General features: G+C 41.2%; 1 protein-coding gene across 2 annotated transcripts in view; it reads right to left on the bottom strand.

Annotated features, from left to right (window-relative positions):
• The window catches only part of SYTL5 (synaptotagmin like 5), an 88,067-nt gene that overhangs the window by 48,543 nt on the left and 27,366 nt on the right, over positions 1 to 12,158 (bottom strand). For both annotated transcript variants that reach the window (XM_044982188.1, XM_044982183.1), the window contains exons 3-5: positions 10,735 to 10,850; positions 7,096 to 7,225; positions 1,285 to 1,410 (exon numbers count right to left, since the gene is read on the bottom strand). In XM_044982188.1, the coding sequence (XP_044838123.1) occupies positions 1,285 to 1,410; positions 7,096 to 7,225; positions 10,735 to 10,850 (372 nt within the window). The remainder of the gene's footprint in view (positions 1 to 1,284; positions 1,411 to 7,095; positions 7,226 to 10,734; positions 10,851 to 12,158) is intronic.

Consider the following 12,158-nt stretch of genomic DNA (forward strand, 5'->3'; position numbering starts at 1 on the left):
GTTTGTGACTGCTTGCTTGGAATTACCATCACAGTCACCAGGGGGCTGCAGGCCTTGCCCAGCACCAACAAACAACCAGAAAAACTCACTGCTTAACAAAAAATTAATAATAATTTGTAAAAGTACTTTCACATGTACTCTATTCATTCTGTTGCCTTTTTATGGAACGAGTCTTGCAGTATGTTAAGAAAACACGTTACAGAGCAGTGGGATCAATTGCTCTCATTAGATAATGAGGACAGAACAAGCAGTAAGGAGCAGCACAGAAAATTTACTTACAGTTGCATAACTGTTCTTGTTATTAATAGAACAAACTGCTCTGGGAGACTATGGAATTCCCATCACTTCAGATGTTCAAAGCTATGTGTAACACTGATCTATTACGGATGGCTCAGGAATAATTAAATTATTTTTGCCATGGTCTGAGGGATGGATTTGACCCCACTAGGCCAACCCACATGATTTAAGGATACCAGCATAGGAGTTGGGAGCAGACCATTCTCAGTGAAAGCCCTGGACACTGGAATTAGTTCCACCCTTCGCCCCCAACACCACCAGAGTTCATGTCTGTGAGGATGGTGTATTTCCACTTGTGGGAAATAAGGAAAACAAACCCATCCAAGTGTTCAAGTGCTACTGTATATACGTTTTGAGTTGCTAAAGAATATTGGAAATTTCCATTTGAGGATAAAGTGAAATTACACTATTTTTCAATCTACATCATAAGATTTCTAGGCAGGTGAAACAATCAACACTGAGTGAACACAATTTGTATCCAGCATAATTTGTGGAAATTATGCAAACAAGAAAAGTAGTAAAATATCAGTTGGCCAAATTCTGGATTTATTTTTTCACATTACAAAATCTGCATTCAAAATATCGGCATCAGGTTATTTAATACTCAACAGTATTGTTTGTAAATGGGCAATAACTGAGGTCTCTTACACCAGGAAAAAACGATCAAGGAATTCAGTTAGATATAATCAGAATAATAATGGAAAGACTATGGAAATGAAACATTTTAAAAGCTCAACTGACATTTTGCCCAAGTCAGATATTGCAGTCAGCTTTATGCTTACTGACTTCAGGCTCAGTTTTCCAAGGTGCTGAGCAGAGCTGGCCAAAATAAGTGACCAAAAAGGACAAAATTTTCCTGAAAAATGTTGAATTTTTCAGTCAGCTCCAGTAGTGCTGAGCACTCAAGAGCGCAAAGGGTTATACAGGACTGCTCTGCGCCTTTCTGGATCAAGCTCTGAGCTATCATCAGACTTCTCTGTCCCTTACCTGTCAGAACAGGGAGTAGACCTGACACTGCGTAAACTTTGGGCATCAGCTTCTGAACTGCTGCTTCTTCCATCTTCAGCTTTCACATTGGTGATTTCTCCTTTGGTCACTGCCCTGATGGCCTTCCTGAGGAGCATAAATTAAAAAAATAAAACAGGGTGAAAATGTAAAGCATACAACACTTAAGCCAATGTTACTTTTGTGAGAGCTTTCCTATTAGAAAAGAGAGCCGGCAATGGTTCTGATAGCACCATGCTGTGCTTCTAGGGGCTATGTGTTTTGAGTATTGCTGAGGTAAAAAATAGAAGAGGCAGTCACAGATTTAGTAAAACGCTCACCTATCTCTCTGACTCACATAAATAATAATAGTGCCATGTGTATTACAGTACCAGTCAAAGCATGCCAGGAGTTGTGCAAACACATAAGAAGAGACAGAGCCTGCCCCAAAGAGCTTATGAACTAATAAAACAAAAAACAAAAAAACACAGAGGTGGAAAGCGGCATGAAAAAGTCCCTACTTAATAGCAGGATGATTGTCAAATAATTGTGGCTGAGCTGCAGACAAGACATGGAAAATTGCAGAAAAGTAAAATGGACCTATATTAATTGCAGTAATTTGGAAAAGCCAGAAAAGAAAAAATTGTTAAAGAAAAATTTGCTGGAACAATGTAAACACTCAAGTATTACATTATGCCTTCTAATTTTTTTGCTAATCAGACATTTTGCCGCAGTTATATTACAATCATTAATGCACAAGGCTGACAGCAGGAGCCCAGTCAGAGTCCCTCTGTCAGCCCCGGGTGGCTGGCAGCCAGGGCTCCTACTGTCAGCCCTGGATGACTGAGAAAATTGCAGTGGAAGCCAAATATTGCGGGATCTGCAATTCTTGCAATACTGTGAATTGAATAGGGCCTTAGGTATGACATACAATCAGTGTGGTCAGAGTGACAACCTCAGCTAGTAGTAGTTCTGATGGCACTAAGTATCATGTTAGTTCCTTCTGCTTCCTTTTTATTGGTTGGGGGTGAAACAGGTGGGTAATGAGGTAAGAAAGGAGAGGAGTAAGAAGGGATAAGATTGAGGGAATGAGAGAAGAATGGGAAGATGGAGTAAAGTAAAGCAGACAGAAAAGGAGGAGATGATGAAAAGGGGAAGTGGGAGAGTCCCGTGTTGTGTCTGGAGCAGAATTTTATCATTCCCTCCCCCCTCCAAGAGCCCAGGTAAAGATGTCTTGGGTGATGTCAGGAATCTGAGAGTCTGAAGCTGGCTTCTGATATGGCTGCTAAGATGCCTTAGTTAAATTTGCTGATGGAGACTATATATTATACACCTCTACCTCGATATAACGCTGTCCTCAGGAGCCAAAAAATCTTACCGTGTTATAGGTGAAACCGTGTTCTATTGAACTTGCTTTGATCCACCAGAGTGCACAGCCCCGCCCCCCCCCGGAGCGCTGCTTTCCGCATTATATCCGAATTCGTGTTATGTCGGGTCGCATTATATTGGGGTAGCGGTGTATATTAGCTGCATTATGATAACAGATCGAATTGTTCCCATGGCTTTTCAAAAAGCTGTGTAAAAATCACTCATGGTGCTTTGCTCTGATTTTCCAGTTATAAGATCAATCTCCCATTATCAAATATACTGCAGAACTCCTTTATCACAGAGGGTGACGAACTGACAGACAGGCCCAGCGTCTTCAAGGAGAGAAGATCATCCAAGATAAAAGAGATCTCAGAGCTTCTGGAGGTAAGCTACTGTTGACAGCAGATGGAGAACCACTTCCATTTGGCAGCATAGCACTTCCTTGTAGAGAGCTTCCTGCTGCTAAGGATGTACTGTACCTATTCAGAGACAACCTCTCTCTAAGTACCAGATGGCGGGAGGCTGGGTTTGGATGGTTGGTTCTGACCTCTGTTCTGAGACAGTAGGTTCAGGAACAGGTACAGATGTATGAATGGACGAAAGGTCACCAAATTGTCTTGGCCGTGAAAGTAGTGCCAGGATTATTGTTGCCTTGTCCTGATTTGACCTTCTTGAAGACATGGGATAATAGATATATATTAGCGGACCTGACCACTGCACCAGAAAGGCATTCTCCTGGAGTTATGCCTACAGCTCCTAAGTGCCCATAGGCATTTCTTGTTTGCTTAGGTTGTAAAGAGGTCCCACAATGGGAAACCCCACTGCCAGAAAATGTCCTGCACCACTGAAGAATGAAGCTCCCGCTTGTGATCCTGGTGGAAATGCCTGCTTAGAATGTCTGCTAAGGTGTCCATTGCTTCCAGGAGGTGCGCTTGCAAGGAGGTTATCCAGTGCTGAATGCACCAGTTCCAGAGCACGACTGCTTCCATGCGGAGTGGGGCAATCTTCATTTCTTCCTGTTTGTTTATACAAAATACAGTAGAGACATGTTGTCTGACATGAGTTAGACATGTGCGGACTGGATGAAGGGTAGGAATGCTTGTATGCTTCATGCACTGCTGAGAAGTCTGATGCTTAGTTTTGATTCTTGCAGAGTACAGGACCCCTGAGAAATATAGCCATCCAGGTGCACTCCCCAGCCCAGAAGAGAGGCATCTGTTGTGAGTGTCTTTCTGGGTGGTGATGGGGGGGGGACACAGGCAACCCCTATGCAAACAGTCACTTTCGTTTCCCATGAGGTGAGAGATATGAGGATGTTTGGAGGAAGTGAAACTTGTTTGTCCAGGGCATCTGTGCTTGGAAGCATAGACTGTCCACAACCATGCCAGGAGGCACCAGAGATGGAGCCTCACGAAGGATATCACCTAGGTGCAGGCGGCCATGTGATCTAGAGGGACCAGGTTGGACAGGACTGCCATCTGGGGGCTGAGTCAGAGCTGGATGATGATGTCCCTCATCATGCGGATTCTGTCCAGTGGTAAGCATGCTTTGACCAAAGGGTGATCTTGGTGTACCATAAAGGGCAGGACTCTCTTGTGAGCTGGATGAATGTCTATATGAAAATACGGATCCTCCAAACCAAGGGCCACAAGTCAGTCACCTTCATTTAGGGATGGGATTATTGAAACCAACTTGCTCATCTTGAATTTGAATGGCGTATAAAGACATCAGCTGGTCCAGGATTGGTCTTCCAGCCACCCCTTCATTTTGGGTACAAGGAAATATCGTGAGTAACAACCCTTGTCCCTGTGTTGAGAAGGCATAGACTCTACTGCCCATAGCTGAATTAGAGAGTTCACCTCCTGTCTGAGAGACCTCTTGTGAAGACGGATGGGAGGGGCATTTTGGAGAAGGAGTAGAAAAGAGTTCTATGGAGTAGCCTATCAAGATTTTGTCTAGGACCTATCTGTCCAACATGATATGGTGCCGCATTGGGAGGAAATGGAACAGGCAGCCATCAAAGGGTGTGGGGATAACTGGTGGTGTGGAGACTGGCTGATGTCTTTCGAGCATCTCATCAAAATACCTTTTCCACGGGAGGCTGGGATTGAAGAGGGGAAGGTAATGGTGCACTGTGACTGCCATGCTATATGTGTGTCACTTCCTAGGGAGCTCAAAGGCCCTTTAATGAGAGATGGGCTGAGAGCCAGGACAGGATCTACGAGTTCCTCCTGTGCATCAGATATATATCCCCAAGGAGCAGAGAGCTGCACAAGACTCTTTAAAAGAGTGAAGTGACTCATCTGTTCCCTCAATGAACAGGTTGTTACCCTTGAAGAGGAGATCTTTTACTGTTGCCTGGACCAACTTGGGGAAAACCTGAGGATTGCAGCCAGGAAGACTACCTCATGACCAAAGTTGTCGTATCTGTTTGCAGGGACAATCTGTCAACCAATTTTCCCCTTGTCAAGGATGGCCTGGAATTGGAGACCGCACTCCGATAGCAGCTTATTAGCTAACTCCAAAAGCTTGTTGTAATTAATAAGTCATATTTGGATATCAATACTCTGTTATTCACTATATGAAATAAAAGGCTAACTGATGAAAAATACTTCCTCCTGAAGAGATCCAGCCTCTTGGCATCCATGACTGAAGGGGTGGACCTACGTTGGTGCAGCATGCTGCATTCCATGACAGTCTGGGCCATGAAAGAGTTCGGATTAGGGTGGGAGAACAAATATTCTGCCTCTTTGATGCCTTTCTGGGAGAGTGGTGCAGGTGGCTGTAGTGTTCCCCACCACCTTAGCAGCTGCAAATATGGCCTCATTACCAGGAAGTGCCACCTTGTCTGGAGGATGTCCAGGAGCTTATGAGTTGGATCTTGGACCCCCTCCAAGGGGATCTGGAGGGTTTCTGCAATACTCCTTAGGATGCCTTGTTACTAGTTATCTGGTGGCAAGAGTGAGGCTGGTGCCACTCCCTCATCTGGAGAGGAGGAGGAAGAAAGTGGATGCAACTTTTCTCTTGAGTCCCTGCACTGAGCCAAAGTCAGTGACAAGATACTGCATTCAGTGAAGCTGTGGTCTGACCCAATATGACAATTCCCATGTTTTCCTAGCTTTCTCGCAATAAATCTTTCCCCTTTGGAGTTGATTTGTCACTTGAAATATTGAAATTTTAACCATAGCAGATCTTCCCATTTGGGGGTGAATCGCAATAAAAAGAGAAGATAAGAAACAGGCATAAATCAGTTCTCTAAATATTTAGTTATTGTGCTACTAAGTGTTCCCAGCAAAGACAGTAAATGCTCCACTCCACTAAGGAGGCAGACTTTCAGTATACCTTCACCATGGCTATTATCTGCATGAACTGTAACTAAATGCAATTTTTAGTGCCACCGATTCCTTAGGCTGCATTTCCTTCATCTGCATAGGAGTACTCAGAAGCAGCAGCTGCTTCTTTTATCCAACGTTAATGAAGCAAAATCAAGTGAAGTTTCTGATTGATTGTCAGAGGTCCAGTTCACTCCTCTATTCCCTTGGCCATCACGGCCCTTATAATTTACATATTCAATATGCTGTAGATGCACCTGGATAGAAATTCAGTCAGCTGTAATTAGCAATCTCTTAACCAAATGCTTTTCCTATGAAGAGTGACCATCTACGTTCCATGTCAAAATGTGCTCAATTTACCAATAAAAATTTGTTTTTAGAATTGCAAGCCTGGCTAATTCAGCCCACGATCCAAAAGTTAAGCTGAGTTCTGTCCTCCTCATGCATCAGTACCAATTTATGCCCCAGTAACAACTATGCAACCCCACAGCACATATATCATTCACTCTTTACAAACATGTAGCCCCACTTGCCTTACGACACATTTTATTGAGGGGATATTCTAAAGATAACGGGGTTGCACAGATGTCACTGAGACTGTAATGTGCCCAAGCACTATTTTTATTTACTGAAGATGATTCATAAAAGGAAAACATAGCTTTCAGATCACAGGGTGAGTTTACAGAGCTGGAAGTTCGGGGCAAAACATCATTTTACTTGTAAACTGAGCTAATTTTATGTGGAAGCCACTCAGAGGAAACAAACATGGATCTTCAAGGTGCCATTTTTCAGAGTAGAAGCACACTTAGAGACCCTTCAAATTCAAAATGTAACCTCTTACCAGGAGGAAAAATCCAATAGTTGCCATTGCCTTTTGCTGCTACCTTGTAGCAAAAGGTAATTATAGCTGCATTTCCTAGGAGACTGCAGTCTAATGATAGCAATTGTTTCAAAGCAGATTGTTTCGAACCCTGGGAGATTTTGGTCTGATCTGCAATACTGGGGAGGGGGGGGGGAGAGAAGAGAGAGAGAGAGAGGCTGGAGAGACTCAAAAGAAAATCTGCTCAGAGGTGCTATACTCTGAATGATCAGTTTCCAAAGTTCAAGACTTTACCCTATCTTTCTGTGTCCACTGAATATTGATTTCTGCCCACTTGTGGAGGAAGCTGGGGTATCTGGCCTTTGCTCTACAGTCTCCTGGGTGTGATCTTTCTCTTGTCCTCCTTTCTTACCGGAAATAGTATCTGAAGGAGAAAAAAAAATATTCAGAGAAATAAAGGCAACATATGCCAAGTGTGCATCTGATATAGAATATCTGTTTTTAACTAATAAAAAACCTGTTCAGACTATCACAAAGCCATTTTTGCATAGCTCAGTTTCTTTTTTAAATAAGAAAGCATCACAAAAGTAACCAATTTGAGTTTAGTTATTTTAGAAATTTGATGCAGGTGGGTTGTTGTTGGTTTTTTTCATTTGTTTTGTTTTTCAACATTTCCATTGGATTATGCCCCCAACTTTGTTGCTAATTAATACATTAAATAAATTTAGTGATGGAGGAACATGAAAAAACACACTTTGCAGTTTATAGCTCTTCCTGTGTTAAGTGAGAGAGAGCACATTCTCTGCATTAAAAATGTTTCCAACTGGGAGGAAAATGTGGACAAAATGCTTTGGACATTACTTTTTCTTCTCATTATACATCTAACAAAAAATATAAATATACAAATATAGCAATAAAACAAAATATACATCTCAATATCTTGCATAAAATAAAGACAGAAAACCATGAATGCTAGTCACGTGCCAATAGACAATGCTTGAGGTGGCATACACACCAGATAGGTCAGTATTTTGCCAAGTAGAATATCAGAATTCATAGTAATTTTTTTTAATGGCAGCCAGCCCTCCTTCTTCCTAAATACACTTAGTCACTGTAACTTAGCTGCTGAATATGATAAACACTACCTGGAAACACAGGCTGTACTTAGATGGTGGCATGTGGGTGAAGTGTTAAAATAGTTCAGCTGAGAGGAGGGACCTTTGTATTCAGAAATAACTCATTTTCCTTAAGCTGGTAAAGCTGTAGTGGAGGTGAGGCATGTAGGCAGCTCTGAGGAATGTAATATGTGCTATCCCCTATTGGATCAGTAAAGCAGACCACATTATCCATGTGTAAACATGTTTGTGCATGTGCAATGGGTAGCTAGGTGACAGGAAAGTTAAGATGTTGCCTCAGAATAAAGAGGCACAAATAAGATGGTATACAGCCTGTGATCTAGCAATTAGCAAGTCTTCCCCCATGCAGAATAAGAAAAAAAAATCTAGTACAGTACAGAGAATTACAGTTTGAGTTCCATGGGGGGGTGGGGGAGGGAAGCAGTGGCAAAGATGGATAGTTAGTGTTTAGAGCTCAGCATAATTCATGCTGGAATGTCTGGATGTAAGGATCCAGAAAATGAAATTTGAGAGATCTTGCACTACTGAATAATTTGTCTATGTTTATTTAGGTCAAGATCTCCTATAAATTGTAAGTTCTTCAGGATAGAGAGGGTGTTCTTTTCAATGTTCTGTAAAGTGTCCGGTATTCTTCAGACCTTAGTTGACTAATACATAATTACTATTCAAGTTCAATGATAATTGGGAATTGTTTAGGAACACGTTACTAGATGCCAAAGAAGCCACAATCAAGGAAGAAGGCCATATTGGTTAAAAATATGACTGGGTTTAGAAGGCAACTATAAAAAATAAAAAAAATTAAGATATAACAAATGGAAGAAAGGGGAAGTTGATAGTAATGAATATAGCTGTAGAGAACTGAAAAGGGAACCAAAGGGACACAAGGAGAAATCTATGGCCAACTGAGTTAAGGACAATAAGGATTTTTTAAAGTATATTAGGGAACACAAAGAATCTGAACAATAGTATCATTCCATTACTAAATAGAAATGGTAGAATTATCAATAATAATGAAGAAAGGCAAAAATCTTCAATAAATATTTGTTCTGTATTGGGGGTGGGGGAAGACCATGTAATCATGGCATATGATAACACTCTCTCCATTCCATTAGTATCTCGAGAATGTTAAACAGGAGCAACTAAAGTTAGACAGTTTAAATTAGCCTATCAAGATAATTTGCATCCAAAAATTTTAAAAGAGCTGGTTGAGGAGACTGATGGACTGTTAATATTGATTTTCAATAACTCTTGGAACATCAGGGAAGTTCCAGAAGACTAGAGGAAAGCTAATGTCATGCCAATATTTTAACAAGGTAAACAGGATGACCCAGGTAATTACAGGCTTGTGAGTTTGACATTTATCCCAGGCAAGATAATGAAGCAGCTGATATGGGACTTGATTAATAAAGAATAAAAGGAGTGTAATATAATTAATGCCAATCAGCATGGGTTTATGAAAAATAGATCCTGTAAAACTAATTTGATACTTTTTTTAAAAAAGATTAAAAGTTTGGTTGATAAAGCTAATAGTGTTGATGTAATAGACAGACTTCTGTACGACATTTGACTTGGTACCACACAACATTTTGTTTAAAAAGCTAGAATGATACAAAATTAAGATGGCATACATTGACTGGATGAAAAACTGATATGTCTCAGAATGTAACTGTAAATGGGGAAATCATCATTGAACGAGTATATCTCTAGTGGGGCCCTGCAAAGATTGGTTCCTGACCCTTATGCTATTTAACACTTCAAGTAATGACTTAGAAGAATAATATGTAATTATTACTGATAAAGTTTGCAGAGAGAGTGGTAAATAAATGAAGACGGCAAGTCACTAATACAGAGATATCTGGACTGTTGGCGAGCTGGGCGCAAGCGAATAATGTGTGTGTTAATATGTCTACATGTAAATGTATACAACTAGGAACACTGGACGTAGGCCATACTTACAGGATGGTAACTATTCTGAGAAGCAACACATCTGAAAAAGATGGGGCTGGGGTTGTTGTGATGGATAATCAGCTGATCATGCTGTGGTCAAAACAACTAATGCGATCATGGAATGCATAAACAGGAGAATCTCATGTAGGAGTATAGAGGTTATTCTAACTCTGTATTTGGCACTGGTGCAAGCACTGCTGGAATAGTGGGCATCAGAACTGGACACAGAATTCAAGAAGGATGTTGATGAGATGGAGAGGGTTCAGAGAAGAGCCACGATAATGATTAAAGTTTAGAAAACATACCTTATAGTAATAGACTCAATGAGTTCAATCTGTTTATCTTAACAAAGAAAAGGTGAAGAAGTGACTTAATTACAGTCTATACATACCTACATGGGGAACAAATATTTAATAATGGCTCTTCAATCTAGCAGAGAAAGGTAGAATATGATCCAATGGCTGAATGTGGAAGCTAGACAAATTCAGAGTGGAAATAAGGTATACAATTGAACAGTGAGAGTAATTAACCATTAGAACAGCTTACCAAGTGTTGTGGTGGCTTCTCCATCACTGGCAACTTTTAAATCTAGATTAAATGTCTAACAGAGTTGCTCTAGGTACTATTTTGGGGAAGCTCTGTGGCCTGTGTTATGCAGGAGGTCAGACTAGATGATCACAATGGTCCCTTCTGGCCTTAGAAACTATGACTCCATTAAAAGTAGTGACACAGGCTATGAATTCTAGAATATGAAGCATAAAACCCACATTTGGTAAAAACATTTTGACAACTAGGTTTAAAATATAAGTCTAAACAGAGAACAACTTTTCTTGTGTGTTCTTATTTTTACCTGGGACTTTGCGTAGGATGGACTGTCTGACAACATCAGTTCCAAGGAGGTTGGATTGTTTGAAGCGCTTTGCCCTCTCTTCAAAAAACCATTCACCTGTCACTATCCTTAGCTGTCTACATGAGAAAGAAACAAAACAAAATGCACACATGAACTGATCCAACCAGCCAAAACTGTTTCTTAAATCGTCAGGATGTTGTTCACCCAACATGCACATATACAGCTATGGATCACAGCCACACAGTACAAGCTAAAGAATCAAAAATTAGCCTGCAAAGTGGAATAGAATAGAATAGATCTGCTAGAAAAATTGTTTAGCCCTCTTCCTTAAGTGAAAAATGGCTTTTTGGTTAAATGGAAGCTTGCACAAAAATTGATTTTCATCAAAATTTTCATGGTTTCAGGAAAAACAGGAAACCAAAACATTTTTGATCATCAATAGAAGTTAGAAGTTTTTGTTTTTTTATTTAGTGTCCAATAAACATTTCAGATTTTAGTTTATAATGCCTCCCCACCCCCGATGTTTTTTAAGAGATGGGAGGAGGGATAGATAGGAGGAGAGTGAGGGTCAGAAGTGAGGGTGGGGCAGAGAGGAGCAGGAGGCATAGGATAGGGCCACAGGAGCAGAAATATCTACTAGGGCAACTCCCACCAGACCCTGTTCTCTGCAGAAGCTCTGCTTTGTTATTTTGCAGAAATGTTGAAAGGTTTCTAGTGAATGAGGCAAGGGACTGCAGGAAGAGAAAGGAGGGTCTCATGATTAAGGCAGCTGAAGGCTGTCCTGGGGAACTGGATTCTATGGCTGCCTCTGCACATGTGCTGGGCAAGTCACTTAAAACAAATTTTTCACAGGTGTTCCTCATTTTCTGGGTAAGCAACATGAGACCCTGGGGTCTGATTTGCAGAAGTGCTGAGCATTCACAGCTACAACTGAAAGCAATGGAAGCTGTGCTTCAAACATGTATAATGCTAAGTACTCTGAAGAATCAAGCCCTTAGGTATCCAAAATTAATTGGATTTCTGAAAATCTAGGCCTGAACATCAATGTGTTTCAGCTCGCCAGATGTATAATTGGAAAAATAATATCACCTGATCTCACCAGAGCATTGTGTAAGGTAATCGGACGTCTACACCAGCTGCAAATCACAACCCCGGCCGCAATATAGACACAACCATACTGGGTGTCCCCTCATACCCAGAGGCCCTGTTTAGTCACAAGTGAAAAGCAGTTTGGTGGTCCCATTCTAGCTCACATAACCACCAAAACTGAACCAGATATGCAGTTGCTGCTTAGAGGAGGCCGAACACTGTCTGGAAGAGCAGCGTTTGGCAGGTCTGCACTGAGGTGCACTAGCAGAATTGTACAATGACGCTTACCCAGTGCCTGCTTGCCACATGCCTGGTTACTGACTGCTAGCAGCCCT

The sequence above is a fragment of the Mauremys mutica genome, chromosome 1 (assembly GCF_020497125.1).
Source record: "Mauremys mutica isolate MM-2020 ecotype Southern chromosome 1, ASM2049712v1, whole genome shotgun sequence".
In the NCBI taxonomy this organism is placed as follows: domain Eukaryota; kingdom Metazoa; phylum Chordata; order Testudines; family Geoemydidae; genus Mauremys; species Mauremys mutica.